Genomic DNA, 18,180 nt, shown 5'->3' on the forward strand with positions numbered 1-18,180 from the left:
TGGATGTGGAGAAGATGTTTCCACTAGTAGGAGAAACGTGAACCCAAGGGCACAGACTCAGACTGAAGGGACGATCCTTTAAAACAGAGATGAGGAGGAATTTCTTCAGCCAGAGGTTGGTGAACCTGTGGAACTTATTCCTGCAGAATGCTATGGAGGCTACGCCATTGAGTGTCTTTAAGACAGAGACAGATAGGTTCTTGATTAATAAGGGGATCAGGGGTTATGGGGAGAAGGCAGGAGAATGGGGATGAGAAACATATCAGCCATGATTTAATGGTGGAGCAGATTCGATGGGCCGAATGGCCTATTTTGCTCCTATATCTTGTATCTTATGGCAGGCATTGTCAAACTTGGGGGCGCGACCCACCTGCGGGTCGCGGGCAGGTGTCGGGAGGGTCGCGGAGCCGTTCGTCGCTGTGCTTCCGGTCGCGCAAATCTGCACGGCGGCTGTTAAGAACACCGGCTGCAAGTGGCCTTCAAAATGGCTGCGAACATGTAAAAAAAATGCGGCCGCACTGCGCATGCGTGCCATATCCGCGCTGATGACTTCCGGTTGCGGCTATGCGGAGCTAAGCCGCACATTCGGCAGCTCCCGCTATTTAGAGACTTTTGGGCCGATTTGAGGGCCCCAAACGGCGCTGTTTTAACGCATCCCAGTGGGGGAAGGTGCCTGGAGAAGCTTGCCCCACACTATATGGTGCTCACCTGGAGTGGGACGAAGGAAGAAGCTGCAGCAGCTCCCCAAAAAAACGGGGGAAGAAGAACAAAATGGCGGCCGGCGCAACACCCGAGGACTGGTGGAAGTCAGCGCAGGAGCAGCAGGCCTCTCTCCTGCGTTGTTTTGCGGAGCTGAAGGCTGAGCTACTGGACTCCATGAATGCAACTACGAACAAGCTGCTTGGGACCCAGGCGGCCCAAGAGGTGTCTATTCGGGAGTTGCAGCAGCATGCCGTTGAAAGGGAGGAGGAGGCCGTGGTCCTCATGGGGAAAGTGGAGTTGCATGAGGCACTTCATAAAAAGTGGCAAGACCGCTTGGAGGAGCTGGACGTTCGCACGAGGCGAAAGAATTTGAGGATCCTGGACCTGGCGGAGGGGCTGGAGGGGTCGGATCTCCCGGTGTATGTGACCACGATGCTGAGCTCATTGATGGGAGCGGGGTCCTTCCATTTGCCCCTGGAGCTTGAGGGAGCTCACAGAGTGATGGCCAGGAGGCCCAAGGCAAATGAGGCCCCGAGGGCGGTGCTGGTGCGGGTTCCATCGATTCAGTGACCGGGAGTGTGTGCTGCGCTGGGCCAAGAAAGAGAGGAGCAGTAAATGGGAGAATTCGGTAGTGAGGATCTACCAGGACTGGAGTGCGGAGGTGGCTAAGCGGCAGGCCGGGTTCAACCGGACGAAGGCGGTGCTTCATGCCAAGCAGGTCAGATTTGGAATGTTGCAGCCTGTGCGCCTGTGGGTGACATACAAGGACCGGCACCATTACTTCGAGTCCCCGGAGGAGGCGTGGGCCTTTGTACAGGCGGAGAAGCTGGACTCGAACTAGGGTCTGGGGACATACTATGGCCGTTGTTGTTTCCGCTGTTGCTGTTTTGTTTCAACTTTTTTAACTTCGACATTTCTGTTATGTATGCTGGTTTTCTTTTTGCTCTGTTTACGGATGGGTTTGTCTGTTGGGTATGGTTGTGGGTTCTCTTCTGTACGGGGCTGGGGGTTGGGGTGAAACTGGATTTTGGGGAACTGCGTCAGAAGGGTGGGGTGTGGCAGTGTGAAAGCGCGGGCTTTCCTCTGGTTTCCCGCGCTGCGGGGCAGAGGGGGATGGAGCTGGCGGTGGGGGCGGGGCCTCTACTGGTCTTCTTTCCCGCGCTGAAGCGGTGCCAAGGAGGTGTGGCAAGAGGGGGATGACCCCATGCCGGGAGGAGATGGGTTTTGGCGGGAGCTGCCGGGGTCAGCAGAAGTCAGCTGACTCTCGGAAGTACCATGGAGGGTGCGTCGTGACTAGGAGGGGTCCTAGCCTGGGGGGGTGGGGGGGGGGGGGGGGTGATACCGGGTTGCTGCTGGAATGACCAGGAAGGAGCTGGTGAGGGCCGGGGGTGAAAAGCAGAGGCGTTATCGCCATGGGGAACGGGTCGGGCGGGGTGTGCTGGTCTGGGGCGAACATCTGATAAGCTATGGCTAGTCGGCGGGGGAGGGGGGCGGGTTGCCCTCTGATCCGGCTGATTACCTGGAACGTGAGGGGGCTGAACAGGCCGGTTAAGAAAACCAGGGTATTTTCTCATCTGAGGGGGTTAAAGGCGGACGTGGCTATGCTCCAGGAGACCCACCTGAAGGTGGCGGACGAGGTTCGTCTGAGGACGGGGTGGGTGGGGCAGGTTTATCACTCAGCATTGGACGCGAAGAACCGGGGGGGGTGGCGATTCTGGTAGGGAAGAGGGTGGTGTTCGAGGCGGCTGAGGTGGTGTCGGACAAGGAGGGCAGATATATCATGGTGAAGGGTAGGCTGCAGGGAGAGAAGGTGGTGCTGGTGAATGCATATGCCCCGAATTGGGATGATGCTGGCTTCATGAGGCGATTGTTGGGCCGCATCCCGGACCTGGAGGCAGGGGGCCTGATCATGGGGGGAGATTTTAACACAGTACTGGATCCCACACTGGACCGGTCCAGTTCAAGGACAGGTAGGAGACCGGCGGCGGCCAAAGTGCTGAGGGGATACATGGACCAGATGGGAGGGGTGGATCCCTGGAGGTTTGGGAGACCGAGAGCGCGGGAGTATTCCTTTTTCTCTCATGTCCATAGGGTTTATTCCCGGATAGACGTTTTTGTCCTGAGCAGGGGATTGATTCCGAGGGTGCAGGATGCCGAGTACTCGGCCATAGCGATTTCGGACCATGCCCCACACTGGGTTGATCTGGAGATGGGAGAGGCGCGGGACCAGTGCCCGCTCTGGCGCCTGGATGTGGGGATGCTGGCGGAGGAGGAGGTGTGTAAGAGGGTTCGGAGAAGCATTGAGGGGTATCTGGATACCAATGATACGGGGGAGGTCCGGGTGGGGATGGTCTGGGAGTCTCTGAAAGCAGTGATCCGGGGGGAGCTGATCTCCATCCGGGCCCACAGGGAAAGGAGGGAGAGGAAGGAGAGGGAGAGACTGGTGGGGGAGCGCCTGGATGTGGACAGGAGATATGCGGAGGCACCAGAGGAAGAGTTGCTGGGGGAACGGCGCAGTTTGCAGGCCAAATTTGACTTGTTGACCACCAGAAAGGCGGAGACACAGTGGAGGAGGGCGCAGGGCGCGGTATATGAGTATGGGGAGAAGGCGAGCAGGATGTTGGCGCATCAGCTCCGTAGGCGAGATGCGGCTAGGGAAATTGGTGGAGTGAAGGATGGGGGTGGAAATGTAGTGCAGAAGGGGACAGAAGTAAACGGGGTCTTTAGGGACTTTTACGAGGAATTGTACCGGTCGGAACCTCCGAGGGGGAGAGAGGGGATGGAGAGCTTCATGAACAGGCTATGTTTCCCAAGGGTTCAAGAGGGGCTGGTAGAGGGGCTGGGGGCGCCGATAGAGCTGGAGGAGCTAGTCAGGGGGATTGGACAAATGCCGTCAGGTAAGGCGCCGGGGCCGGACGGGTTCGCGGCGGAATTTTACAAAAAGTATGCGGACCTGGTGGGTTCCCTGCTGGTGCGAGCCTTCAATGAGGCATGGAAGGGGGGGCTTTGCCCCCGACGATGTCGCGGGCACTGATCTCTTTGATTCTAAAGCGGGATAACGACCCCTTGCAGTGTGGATCATACAGGCCTATCTCGCTCCTCAATGTAGACGCTAAGTTGCTGGCGAAGATCCTGGCTACCAGGATAGAGGATTGTGTGCCAGAGGTGATACACGAAGATCAGACAGGATTTGTCAAGGGGCGGCAGCTCAACACGAATGTGCGGAGACTGCTAAATGTTATCAGGATGCCAGCAGTGGAGGGGGAGGCGGAGATAGTGGTGGCGCTGGACGCAGAGAAAGCGTTTGATAGAGTTGAGTGGGGGTACCTGTGGGAGGTGCTGGAGCGGTTTGGATTTGGGGAGGGATTCATCAAATGGGTGAGGCTGCTCTACGCGGCTCCGATGGTGAGTGTAGTTACAAATGGAAGGAGATCGGAGTACTTTAGGCTCTATCGTGGGACCAGGCAGGGGTGCCCCCTGTCCCCCCTGCTCTTTGCACTGGCGATTGAACCGCTGGCTATGGCGTTGAGGGAGTCAGGGAGATGGAGGGGTTTGGTGCAGGGTGGGGAGGAACACTGGGTATCGCTGTATGCGGACGACCTGCTGTTGTATGTGGCGGACCCAGAGGGGGGAATGCTGGCGGTGATGGAGCTGTTAGCGGAATTTGGGGGCTTTTCGGGCTATAAGCTAAATTTAGGAAAGAGCGAGGTATTTGTAGTGCACCCGGGAGATCAAGAGGAGGGAATTGGGAGGCTCCCTTTTAGGAGGGCAGTGAAGAGTTTCAGGTACCTGGGGGTGCAGGTGGCCAGGAGTTGGGGGACTCTCCATAAGCTTAACTTCACCAGACTAGTGGAGCAGATGGAGGAGGAATTTAAAAGGTGGGACATGGTGCCGCTGTCGTTGGCGGGCAGAGTGCAGTCCGTCAAAATGACGGTTCTCCCGAGGTTCTTGTTCCTCTTCCAGTGCTTGCCCATCTTTATCCCTAGGGCCTTTTTTAAAAGGGTGACCAGCAGCATCATGGGATGTGTTTGGGCGCATGGCACCCCGAGGGTGAAGAGGGTCTTCTTGGAGCGGGGTAGAGATGGGGGGGGGGGGGGGGCTGGCGTTGCCCAATCTCTCGGGGTACTACTGGGCGGCCAACGTGTCGATGGTGCACAAGTGGGTGATGGAGGGGGAGGGGGCAGCATGGAAACGGATGGAGAGAGCGTCCTGTGGGGATACAAGCCTGGGGACCCTGGTAACGGCGCCGTGGCCACTCCCTCCCACAAGGTATACCACGGGTCCGGTGGTGGCGGCTACCCTCAAGATTTGGGGGCAGTGGAGGCGACATAGGGGAGAAGTGGGGGGCTCGATGGAGGCTCCGTTAAGGGGGAACCATAGCTTCGTCCCGGGGAACATGGATGGGGGATTTCAGGGTTGGTACAGAGCGGGCATCAGACAGCTGAGGGACCTGTTTATCGACGGGAGGTTTGCGAGCCTGGGGGAGTTGGAGGAGAAATTTGGGCTCCCCCCGGGAAACATGCTTAGGTATCTGCAGGTAAAGGCATTTGCTAGACGGCAGGTGGAGGGATTCCCTGCGCTTCCCGCGAGGGGGGTGAGTGACAGGGTGCTTTCGGGGGCCTGGGTCGGAGAGGGAAAGATATCCGATATCTACAAGCTTATGCAGGAGGTGGAAGAGGCGTCAGTAGAGGAGCTGAAAACTAAGTGGGAGGGGGAACTGGGGGAACAGATCGAAGACGGGACATGGGCTGATGCCCTGGAGAGGGTTAATTCTTCCTCCTCGTGTGCGCGGCTTAGCCTCATTCAATTCAAGGTGCTGCACAGGGCCCACATGACTGGGACGAGGATGAGTAGGTTCTTTGGGGGTGAAGATAGCTGTGTCAGGTGCTCGGGGAGTCCAGCGAACCATGCCCATATGTTCTGGGCATGCCCGGCACTGGAGGAGTTCTGGAAGGGGGTGGCGAGGACGGTGTCAAGGGTGGTGGGATCCAGGGTCAAGCCAGGCTGGGGAGTCGCGATGTTTGGGGTTGGAGTGGAGCCGGGAGTGCAGGAGGCGAAAGAGGCCGGTGTGCTGGTCTTTGCATCCCTAGTAGCCCGGCAAAGGATTTTGCTACAATGGAAGGATGCGAGGCCCCCAAGCGTGGAGACCTGGATCAATGACATGGCGGGTTTTATTAGACTAGAGAAGATCAAATTTGCCCTAAGAGGATCGGTACAAGGGTTCTTCAGGCGGTGGCAACCTTTCCTTGACTTTCTGGCTCAACGATAGGGTACTGGGACAGTAGCAGCAGCAGAGGGCAGCAGAGCAGAGCTTCTGATTGGCTGTTCTGGGGAGATTTGCATACGTGCAGTGCGGTCAGCGTAAGTTGAAGGTGGTTTGTGAAGGGGCTGTTCTCGAGTGACAGCTTTACCTGAAACACTACTTACGTAGTGTCTCCCACCCATCCTCCTCCTCTAACCAAAAAAAAAAGTTCTGTCCGTCGGATTGCTAAACTAATAAGTTTTGGTTTTTAGTTTTCAGTAGTTGGGAAGTTAGTTCAGTGGGAATGGAGGCTAGGGTAGTTGAATGTTCCTCCTGCAGAATGTGGGAGGAAAGGGTCACCTCTAGTGTCCCTGCTGACTACATCTGCGGGAAGTGCACCCAACTCCAGCTCCTCGAGAACCGCGTTAGGGACCTGGAGCTGGAGGTGGATGAACTTCGGATCATTCGGGAGGCAGAGGTGGTTATTGAGAGGAGTTATAGGGAGGTAGTCTCACCTCAGGTAAAAGAAGAAGGTAGATGGGTTACCGTCAGGGGAGGGAGAGGGAACCGGCAGGCAGTGCAGGGATCCCCTGTGGTCGTTCCCCTCTATAACAAGTATACCGTTTTGGATACTGCTGCGGGGGACGACTTACCAGGGGTAAGCAATGGGGCACATGTCTCTGGCACAGAGTCTGTCCCTGTTGCTCAGAAGGGAAGGGAGAAGAGGAACAGAGCACTTGCATTGGGGACTCCATAGTTAGAGGAACAGACAGGAGGTTCTGTGGGAACGAAAGAGACTCACGGTTGGTGTGTTGCCTCCCAGGTGCCAGGGTTCGTGATGTCTCTGATCGTGTTTTTGGGATCCTTAAGGGGGAGGGGGAGCAGCCCCAAGTCGTGGTCCACATAGGTACCAATGACATAGGTAGGAAGAGAGATGGGGATTTGAGACAGAAATTCAGGGAGCTAGGGTGGAAGCTGAGAGCTAGAACAAACAGAGTTGTTATCTCTGGGTTGTTACCCGTGCCACGTGCTAGCGATGTGAGAAATAAGGAGAGAGAGGAGTTGAACACGTGGCTACAGGGATGGTGCAGGAGGGAGGGTTTTGGTTTCCTGGATAATTGGGGCTCATTCTGGGGTAGGTGGGACCACTACAAACAGGATGGTCTTCACCTGAACCAGAGGGGTACCAATATCCTGGGGGGGAGATTTGCTAGTGCTCTTCGGGGGGGTTTAAACTAATTCAGCAGGGGGATGGGAACCTAAATTGTAGTCCTAGTGTACAGGATGTTGAGAGTAGTGAGGTCAGGGATAGGGTTAAAAGTTCGAAAGAGGGCACCGGCCAGCAAGACGCTGGTTTGAAGTGTGTCTACTTCAATGCCAGGAGCATCCGGAATAAGGTGGGTGAGCTTGCAGCATGGGTTGGTACCTGGGATCTCGATGTTGTGGCGATTTCGGAGACATGGGTAGAGCAGGGACAGGAATGGTTGTTGCAGGTTCCAGGATTTAGATGTTTCTGTAAGAACAGAGAAGATGGTAAAGAGGGGGGGGTGTGGCATTGTTAATCAAGGAAAGTATTACGGCGGTAGAAAGGACGTTTGAGGACTCATCTACTGAGGTAGTATGGGCTGAGGTTAGGAACAGGAGAGGAGAGGTCACCCTGTTGGGAGTTGTCTATAGACCTCCGAATAGTTCCAGAGATGTAGAGGAAAGGATTGCAAAGATGATTCTCGACAGGAGCGAGAGTAACAGGGTAGTTGTTATGGGGGACTTTAACTTTCCAAATATTGACTGGAAATACTATAGTTCGAGTACTATAGATGGGTCAGTTTTTGTGCAGTGTGTGCAGGAGGGTTTTCTGACACAGTATGCAGACAGGCCAACAAGGGGCGAGGCCACATTGGATTTGGTACTGGGTAATGAACCCGGCCAGGTGTTAGATTTAGATGTAGGTGAACACTTTGGTGATAGTGATCATAACTCGGTTATGTTTACTTTAGCAATGGGCAGGGATAGGTATATACCGCAAGGCAAGAATTATAGCTGGGGGAAAGGCAATTATGATGCTATTCGGCAAGATTTAGGATGTATAGGATGGGGAAGGAAACTGCAGGGGATGAGTACAATCGAAATGTGGAGCTTTTACAAGGAACAGCTACTGCGTGTCCTTGATAAGTATGTACCTGTCAGGCAGGGAGGAAGTTGTCGAGCAAGGGAACCGTGGTTTACTAAGGAAGTTGAAGCACTTGTCAAGAGGAAGAAGAAGGCTTATGTTAGGATGAGACATGAAGGCTCAGTTAGGGCACTTGAGAGTTACAAGTTAGCCAGGAAGGACCTAAAGGGAGAGTTAAGAAGAGCAAGGAGAGGACACGAAAAGTTGTTGGCGGATAGGATCAAGGAAAACCCTAAGGCTTTCTATAGGTATATCAGGAACAAAAGAATGACCAGAGTAAAATTAGGGCCAATCAAGGATAGTAGTGGAAAGTTGTGTGTGGAATCAAAGGAGATAGGGGAAGCGTTAAATGGATATTTTTCATCAGTGTTTACACTGGAGAAAGACAATGTTGTAAAGGAGAATACTCAGGTTCAGTCGACCAGGCTAGATGGAATTGAGGTTCAAAAGGAGGGGGTGTTATCAATTTTGGAAAATGTCAAAATAGATAAGTCCCCTGGGCCAGATGGGATTTATCCTAGGATTCTCTGGGAAGCCAGGGAGGAGATTGCAGAGCCTTTGTCCTTGATCTTTATGTCGTCTTTGTCGACAGGAATAGTGCCGGAAGACTGGAGGATAGCAAATGTTGTCCCCTTGTTCAAGAAGGGAAGTAGAGAAAATCCTGGTAATTATAGACCTGTGAGCCTCACTTCGGTTGTGGGTAAAATGTTGGAAAAGGTTATAAGAGATAGGGTTTATAATCATCTTGAAAAGAACAAGTTGATTAGCGATAGTCAACACGGTTTTGTGAAGGGTAGGTCATGCCTCACAAACCTTATTGAGTTTTTTGAGAAGGTGACCAAACAGGTGGATGAGGGTAAAGCGGTTGATGTGGTGTATATGGATTTCAGTAAGGCGTTTGATAAGGTTCCCCACGGTAGGCTATTGCAGAAAATAAGGAAGTATGGGATTGAAGGTGATTTAGCGGGTTGGATCAGTAATTGGCTAGCTGAAAGAAGACAGAGAGTGGTGGTTGATGGCAAATGTTCATCCTGGAGTTCAGTTACTAGTGGTGTACCGCAAGGATCTGTTTTGGGGCCACTGCTGTTTGTCATTTTTATAAATGACCTGGAAGAGGGTGTAGAAGGATGGGTTAGTAAATTTGCAGATGACATGAAGGTCGGTGGAGTTGTGGATAGTGCTGAAGGATGTTATAGGATACAGAGGGACATAGATAAGCTGCAGAGCTGGTCTGAGAGGTGGTAGATGGAGTTTAATGCGGAAAAGTGTGAGGTGGTTCACTTTGGAAGGAGTAACAGGAATGCAGAGTATTGGGCTAATGGCAAGATTCTTGGTAGTGTAGATGAACAGAGAGATCTCGGCATCCAGGTACATAAATCCCTGAAAGTTGCCACCCAGGTTAATAGGACTGTTAAGAAGGCATATGGTGTGTTAGCCTTTATCAGTAGGGGGATTGAGTTTAGGAGCCACAAGGTCATGCTGCAGCTGTACATAACTCTGGTGCGGCCGCTCCTGGAGTACTGCGTGCAGTTCTGGTCACCACATTATAGGAAGGATGTGGAAGCTTTGGAAAGGGTTCAGAGGAGATTTACTAGGATGTTGCCTGGTATGGAGGGAAGGTCTTACGAGGAAAGGCTCAGGGACTTGAGGTTGTTTTCGTTAGAGAGGAGAAGGCTGAGAGGTGACTTAATAGAGACATATAAGATAGTCAGAGGGTTAGATAGGGTAGACCGTGAGAGTCTTTTCCTCGGATGGTGATGACCAACACGAGGGGACATAGCTTTAAATTGAGGGGTGGTAGATATAGGACAGATGTCAGAGGCAGTTTCTTTACTCAGAGAGTAGTAGGGGTATGGAACGCCCTGCCTGCAACAGTAGTAGACTCGCCAACTTTAAGGGCATTTAAGTGGTCACTGGATAGACACATGGATGAAAATGGAATAGTGTAGGTCAGATAGGGGGGGGGGGGGGGAACGATGACTATGTTTGTTTATTTTATTTAAATTTGATTTATTTAATTTTAATTTATGGTTAAGTTCTCTTGTTGGGGTTGGTGGGGTGGGGGGGATGAGATACATGTGTTGATACGGTTTGGGGGGAGTTGCGGGTGTTATGGGGTAGTTTGTTGCATATTATTGCTTGTTGTTATATTTTTATATTTTCTGTAAACAATTCCAATAAAAATTTTTTTTAAAAAGATCCGCGCTGATGACCGGGCCGCATGCGCAGTGCAGCCACTCTTTTTTTAAACGGTCGCAACTTTTTGTTTTACAAGTTCGGGGGGTTTTATTCATTTTATTCATTTATTTTATTCATTTAATTTAAATTTATTTCATTCATTTTTTTTTACAAGTTCGGGGGAGTTTTATTTCATAAAATCTTACAGGAAAGAAGTGCAGAACTTTGGACAAATGGAGACTCCATACTTTCCAACACCGGAAGGCTTCACCTTCATCCAACAGGTTCCATTGAAGGAGCGTGTACGAAGGCCAAAGGGACCCAAAACCATTTCCTCCATTTTTATCAGCAGAAAACAAGGTAAGAGAAAATGGGGGTCACACAGGTCGGCCGGCGTGGGTCGCAAAGGTCGGCCAGCGTGGGCCGCTAAGGTCGGCCGGGTTGGGTCCCGAAGGTTGGCCTGTTGGTAAAAATGGGTCCCCGGAAAAAAAGTTTGAAGAACACTGTCTTATGGTATAACTGAACATTATTTAGTTATTGGACAGCATAACAGAGAGAAGATAGTGATGATTTCAATTAGGAAAAATGTCTCACTAATTTGACTCAGGTGGTTGTGTGTCACATAAGGTTTTGGAGGCTCTAAACTGCAAACTGGCAAGTTAGTGACTTTGCATACATACCATGTAAACTTTGACAAACTTTGTTCACTAATTGTGGGACACTGGTGCCTCTGCCTATAAGGAATAGCATTTATGTAGAGGGAGTTCCATTTTCAGGAAAGGTGAATGTTAAACTTCACCTCTGGCAATCATACGTACATTCTCAATATAGAGGTACAGTTGTAGTAGTGTTCCTGACATAATCATGGAGCTGTAGCTTAAGAACAAGCATTTTCTTGTGATGTCCTTTTCAAGATTATATATCTTCCTGCATTTTCACAATAAGTAAGACACTCAAATTTATTTGACCAGCAAAAATGAAATCTTCTTCATAACCTATCAAGTGCAATTACGGTTATTTGTCACTGGGCAGATATAAACTTTGTAAAATACTCTGTTTGTAAAACAAGTTACCAATGACTCCTGGTACTAGCTATCTTCATGAGAGAGCATCATCAAGTGAAGGAGTTGAAATGATGTGCACTGAAGAGAACTTCTTACCTGAAGAGAACATGATATTCTTATGTAGTAGAAATAGGTGAGGAACAAAGAATTGTAGAAATATTTGACCTATTGTGCTTGCACTGGTGCTCACTTCACACCTGAGCCATTTACTCAAATCAGATTGCCCTTTTTTTTCTAATGTGTAACAACACAATATCAATAATCTCTTCCAAGAAATTTGTCTTTCATGGCTTGGAATGTTCAATGTTGAAGATAACAAGCCAAGTCATATGCTAGGCATGGTCCAGTTTATAGCACTCTTAGTGTTTGGGTCAAAATATTGTGGGTTCAAGCCCTACTATAAAGGCTTGAGGACAACAATCTAGGATGGCGCACAGAGGGAGTACCACCCTGTCAGAGATGTCATCTTTCGGATGTGATGTTAAACCAAAGCTCTCTCAGCTAGCTGTAGAAAGTGCCATTCCGAGGCAGTATTCTGAAAAAGAGCATGGAAGGTAATGCTGAGATCCTCATCGATATTTATCTCTCAATAAACATCAATAACATAATTTATCTGCTCTTTAGGACATGACTGTTGTGGGAGATTCCTATATTACAACAGTGATGACACTTCAAAAGTTCTTCATTTGTTGTAAGGCGTCTTGGGACATCCTGAGGCCATGGAAGGACCTAAATAAATGCAAGTCATTAGTTTATTTTTCTATTGATTACTACATAATATTCTTCTTTGGGAACACTGCAATAATTGATAAATGGTCACAACCTTTCCCTTATACTTCCCTGATTTAGTCACCTATTCAAATAGATTTTCTAAAATAACTTCAGGTGACCAGGAAAGACAGGACCAAAGATAAAACATTCACTCAAAACATGCTCCTATTCAAATTTGAGGCAAAACAGCTTGAAGTGCAATTTTCTTTCACTGCATTATGTTACAGGCCATGCAAAATCTCACCTCTTTGCCTTGTCCTTGTCATCTTCATCCATTAGCTCTTCTACAAAATGGTGTCTATAAAATGAAAATAATCTTCAATATATCTTTTTATTAATGCAAATTCACATCACCAGATTTCTAATCAAACTACTTAGTTTAACATATTTTTACCACTTGAGTTCATTAACTGCTTTCCAAAACCATCAGCTCCAGTAATTCTGTCTATGATGTCTACCAAAGAAAATTTGGTCACTTCCTACCTATAGGAGAAGAGAGAGAGTGGAGAAGATAAAATTGTTTCCCTTGGTGGAGAATTCTAGAACCAGGGGATTTGGATTCAAGATAAGAGGCAGAAGGTGTAGAGGGGAAATGAGGAAGGACTTTTTCATGCAGAGAGTAGTGGGTGTCTGGAATTCGCTACCCGAGTGGATGGTGGAGGCAGAGACCCTAAATGTTTTTTAAAAGTATGGACCTGCACCTTAAGTGCTGTAAACTACAGGTTTATGGACAGGATGCAGGAAGGTGGGATTAGAAAGGGCACCTGGGTGTCCTCAGGCTGGCATGGACAAGATGGGCTCCTTCTGCAATGTAACTTTTCTATAACTCTATGATTCAATAGTTTTATTGTTCAGACACCCTCACCCATACTGTAAACGTTCAGCCAAAAAGTAATTTATCAATGCAAATATGTTGTGCGCTGATTACTCTTTGCTTATTAGGATTATGATAAATAAGAAAAGCGGGTACTAAATTGGATAGCTCCCAAAGATGGATACAGGATTGCAATGTGTGATTATCTTGGTCCTGCAATGCAGGCAAGCATGCCAATTTTGCACAGTCTGCTCACCTGAATTATATCAAAGTCTAGTCAGTAATAACCATGCCCGGATTGTCTGGAGGGGACCAAAATGTGAATGGCTAGCTCCGCTTGAAACTAATTTACACAGTTTAAAGGAGCAAGCAGGGGGATGCATACTCGCATGATAAAATGCTGGCAGAGGTGTCAGAAGTGAATCTGACCTGGAAAACATTAAAGAATTGCAAAACATCAGACTGAGCAGGCTTGAAAGTATACTGGTGCAGGAGGTAGAACGCAGGTGTCCTATATCCTGAGGGGGCTTGGACGCCCTCCACACAGATGGTCAAAAGACAGGAGGAACTCAGAATCATGGAGCTTATGCCACGAACCTGGATGCAATGCCGGAAGAAGTTCAATAGTCTCACATAAATGGTCACGGTCAATTATTGCATCTTCAAATACTATAACCTTCCTATTAACCTTTGAGACTGCTCAATTCACCAGACTCTCATGCTTCATTTACTGACTGTCTCTATCAATCAGAACTGATACCTGAGGGTCATTTGCTTGACCTCACCCTCAGTTAGCATTGCTTCAAGCCTCACACTTACATCTCACAGCATGCACACTGTTACTAAACACACTGCACCACACTCACTAAAGCACTTCTCCCCCTCTTACAAGAAACAACTGGAAGCATCTACAGCCAGAAAAAGGGAAAAGGATAGCACCAATGTGAGTTCGCTGGAGGGTGAGATTGCATTTGACTTCATTGTAGTAGAACATTTTTCAGAAACTTTGTGTTCAATGTCAGGAACATGGAGGTGTCTGGGAGCAACTTGGCACCAGGCTTTATGCAGCGCGTGGAGCCCATCCTCTCCAGTGTGAAAGCGGTGACTAACTTCGTCTGCACACTTGTGGATCCAATTATGATCCGGCATTTGATGACCAATGCCACAGATTCCATTGCAGCACAAGCAACAGTTATCCAATGTCCAAGTCTGCAGTATTAGGCTGCTGCTATCATGGCTTTGGAGTGCATAAAGGAACATGCAATATCACAGAATCATACAATCTCTACAGTGCTGAAGGAGGCCATTTGGCCCATTAAATCTGCACTGGCCCTTGAAAGAGCACCCTCCCTAGGCCCACTCCCCCACCCTATCCCTGTGACCACATTTAACATGCACATCTTTGTACACTAAGGGGCAACTTTAGCATAGCCAATCCATCTAACCTGCACATCTTTAGATGTTATGGCCAGGACGACTAACCATCCCAAATTTTCGGGATTGTCATGTAATCTGGGCTTTTGTCCCATGTTGCGGGTCAGGTAATCCAGGGATGCGTTTTGTCCAGAATATTCTGTTCTCATTTCTGTGCATGTGTTTGACCCGGAACTTTCTTTTGTTGATTCTGCACATGCGCTGGAACCAACCCCATCCTTACTCTAACTGCTCTTACAGCTCCAATAGCACCACACAATCCCCTTCCCCACGCTCACTTTTAGAATGCTGACAGTAAGTAGAAAGCATCCCCCCTGACTTCCCCCCCAGCCTGGCTCTTGCAACTTGCCGCCATGTAAGAGTGTCCCTTAAATCTTTTACGAGGAGTTGGCCCCCCTGGTTATGGCAGTCTAGCAATCTGTCTTCCGACAGATTACTAGGATTGCAGGGGCACATCCGAAGGTAGTGGCTGTGGCTCCATGGTGTATAAACTTGCTTTCCTCTCTCAGGAAGACAACATTCGTCCTCCCATCAATGCCACTCCACCAACCTCTTCCTGTTGCCTGTCAGCCAGCCAGCTCAAATGCTGCTGCCTATGCTGAGCCTTTGAAATAGACATGATGTAGAGATGCCGGCGTTGGACTGAGGTGAGCACAGTAAGAAGTCTTACAACACCAGGTTAAAGCCCAACAGATTTGTTTCGAATCACTAGCTTTCGGAGCACAGCTCCTTCCTCAGGTGGATGAAGAGGTGGGTTCCAGAAACATATCAATAGACAAAGTCAATGATGCAAAACGATACTTTGAATGCGAGTCTTTGCAGATAATTAAGTCTTTACAGGTCCAGATGGAGCAACGGGAGCGAGGGATAATCACAGGCTAAAGAGGTGTGAATTGTCTCACGCCAGGACAGTTGGTAGGGTTTCGCAAGCCCAGGCCAGATGGTGGGGAGTGAATGTAATACGACATGAATCCAAGGTCCCGGTTGAGGCCGTACTCATGTGTGCGGAAAATGGCTATACGTTTCTGCTTGCCGATTCTGTGTTGTCGCGTGTCCTGAAGGCTGCCTTGGAGAACACTTACTCGAAGATCAGAGGCTGAATGCCCTTGACACTTCAGCAGTCTTTAACCTGGTGTTGTAAGACTTCTTACTTTGAAATAGACAGCAGGCCCTTTTAGGCCCAAATTGGCCAAGGCCATCCTCCAAGTCCATCTGAAGTCTCCTCCACCGAAAGGCAGCAGCAGCCTTCCCAGCCATGCTGCAGTCACTGAGGTATGGTAAGGACACATGGAAATTGGGCACCGAGGAAATACGCCAGAATGATTACTCAATGTCTGTGTGCAATATTACATGCTATCATTTATGAATTGGAATGATTATTTTGTAATGACTTATTTTTGCATTGTGGACAAATGAATGCTGTGATATGGTCAGTGACACAGAAAATCTCAGGGATGTGGGACTGCTGATCAATAGGGAATTGAGGTTGTGGTTACTGGTGTTACACTTGAGTGAATTCTTCATGGAGAGCTGGGTAGGAAGGGGCCATCTTGGTTGTCTCCTACATCTCCTCCTATTCCTCCTCATGCTCCAACATCTGAGCAGTAACAATCCTTCAGTATCCATTGGCCACTGAAATACAACTCTCACAGCAGACTGACACAGAATGAAGGCTTAATGACTGCTGCCAGTGGGAAATGGCCTGCATGATGGTATGGTATGATGTACCTTTAGTAACACAACAACCGGACGCTGAGGGAGTGGATTTCCTTTGGTCCCAGTGCAATTGAAATCCTATAAGCCTAATGAGTCAATATGTGCTCATTCTGTCTGCATATTTCTGGAAAAAAAGAATTAAATATAGTTTGCTCTCATTGAATAGAGAGACTTACAGAACATTGGCTCCCCGCATAAAAAGTTCATCACCCTGGTCACATTCACAACAACTGGCAATGTGGTCCTTGTCCTGCTCTGAGGCTAAAGTTATGGCTGCAGCAGCTGGCAGATTTCAGTGAGGCCATTCTTACTGAAGGGATGACATTTCACACATTATTGCTCATTGAGATTCAGATAGGACATTCCTCCATGAGCGCCCTGGACAGATGTGTTCTGCAGCCGAGAGCCTTTCTCCCCCTATTCCTCCTCCCTCTTCCAGCAGCTTGTGATGCTCTGAGTGGTTTCTATTCATTCTCCAAATCATGCAGTATTCTAAAGGGAATTCCTACAAGCGTATTCATTTCTGGGAGCAACTGATTTACGCAGAAACCTTGAAGTCAGCAAATTTCCCTGTAGAGTTTTGCAAATTGAACCAACTATAGAAAATAGCAAACACATGTAGAATCGAGCAATAGCCAAAATAAATCAACTAATAATTAACCTGTATAACCAGTGGATGTGATGAATTTGGATTTTCAAGAGGTTTTCTTAGAAGGTCTCATACAGGAGGTTAGTAAACATAATTAGAGTGCATTGCATTGGGGTAATATACTGGTCTGGATTGGGATTGGGAATTGGTTAATAGGACGGCATGGTGGAACAGTGGTTAGCACTGCTGCCTCACGGCGCCAGGCACCCGGGTTCAATTCTGGCCTTGGGTGACTGCTTGTGGTGGAGTTTGCATGTTCTCTCTGTGTCTGCGTGGGTTTCCTCCGGGTGCTCCAGTTTCCTCCCACAGTCCAAAGATGTGCGGGTTAGGTGGATTGGCCATGCTAAATTTCCCCTAAGTGTCCAAAGGTTAGGTGTGGTTACGGGGATAGGGTGGGTTTTGGGCAGAGGTGAGGTGCTCTTTTGGGGGGCTGGTGCAGAATTGATGGGCCGAATGGCCTCCTTCTGCACTGTAAGAATTCTATGAAAAGACAGAAAACAGAGAGTAGGAATAAATGGGTTATTCTCAGGCTAGCAGGCTGTTACTAGTGAGGTAGCGCAAGAATCAGTGCTAGTCCCCAGCTATTCACAATCTATATAAATGATTTGGATATGGGGACAAAATGTCATATTTCCAAATTTGTTGATAACATACACCAGGAGGGAATGTAATTTGCAAGGAAGATGCAAGGAGACTTCAAGAGCATTTGGATAGATTAAGTGAGTGAGCAAGAACATGGCAGGTGTAATATGTGAATAAATGCAAACTTATCCACTTTAGTACGAAAGCAGAAAGGCAGAATATTTCTTAAATGGTGAGAGATTGGGAAATGTTGATACCCAAAGGGACCTGGGTGTTCTTGTGCGTCACTCAAAGCTAGTATGTAGGAGGGCAGCATGGTGGCGCAGTGGATAGCACTGCTGTCTTTGAAGACTGAGACAAGGAGGAATTTCTTCATTCGGAGGGTGGTAAATGTTCAGAATTCACTCCCCCAGAGGGCTGTGGAAGCTCAATCATTGAGTATATTCAAGACAGAAACTGATAGATTTCTGGATACCATAGATATCAAAGGATATAGGGATAGTGCAGGAAAGTGGTGTTGAGGTAGAAGATCAGCCATGATCTAACTGAATGATGATGTAGGTTCAATGGTCTGAATGGCCGACTCCTGTTCAATGTTTCCTGTGTTCCTATACATAGTTAATGTCCACTTTAAATAGCACTGCGTGGATCCTTCCTGCTGCTTAATGCATGTTCAGCTGTGCCATGTTCAGAAAGGTCATTCGCTGGCATGTTGATCTCAAAAATGGTGCTGCTGGCATTTAGTCAGTGTTGCATACAAATTGAGATCATGATCTACCAGCTTGACATACTTCCAGTGCTTGTTCATTGCACTTGTACACACTAATGTTCTCAACAATATAATGTTCAGTGTAAAAG

General features: G+C 48.7%; 1 protein-coding gene across 1 annotated transcript in view; it reads right to left on the reverse strand.

Moving 5' to 3' along the window:
- The window catches only part of LOC119977294 (neuronal PAS domain-containing protein 2-like), a 241,839-nt gene that overhangs the window by 114,759 nt on the left and 108,900 nt on the right, over positions 1 to 18,180 (reverse strand). Inside the window, 1 exon segment of the mRNA XM_038818048.1 lies at positions 12,372 to 12,425. Within this exon segment, the coding sequence (XP_038673976.1) occupies positions 12,372 to 12,403 (32 nt within the window). The 5' untranslated portion in view covers positions 12,404 to 12,425.

This window comes from Scyliorhinus canicula, chromosome 14 (assembly GCF_902713615.1).
Source record: "Scyliorhinus canicula chromosome 14, sScyCan1.1, whole genome shotgun sequence".
In the NCBI taxonomy this organism is placed as follows: Eukaryota; Metazoa; Chordata; class Chondrichthyes; order Carcharhiniformes; family Scyliorhinidae; genus Scyliorhinus; species Scyliorhinus canicula.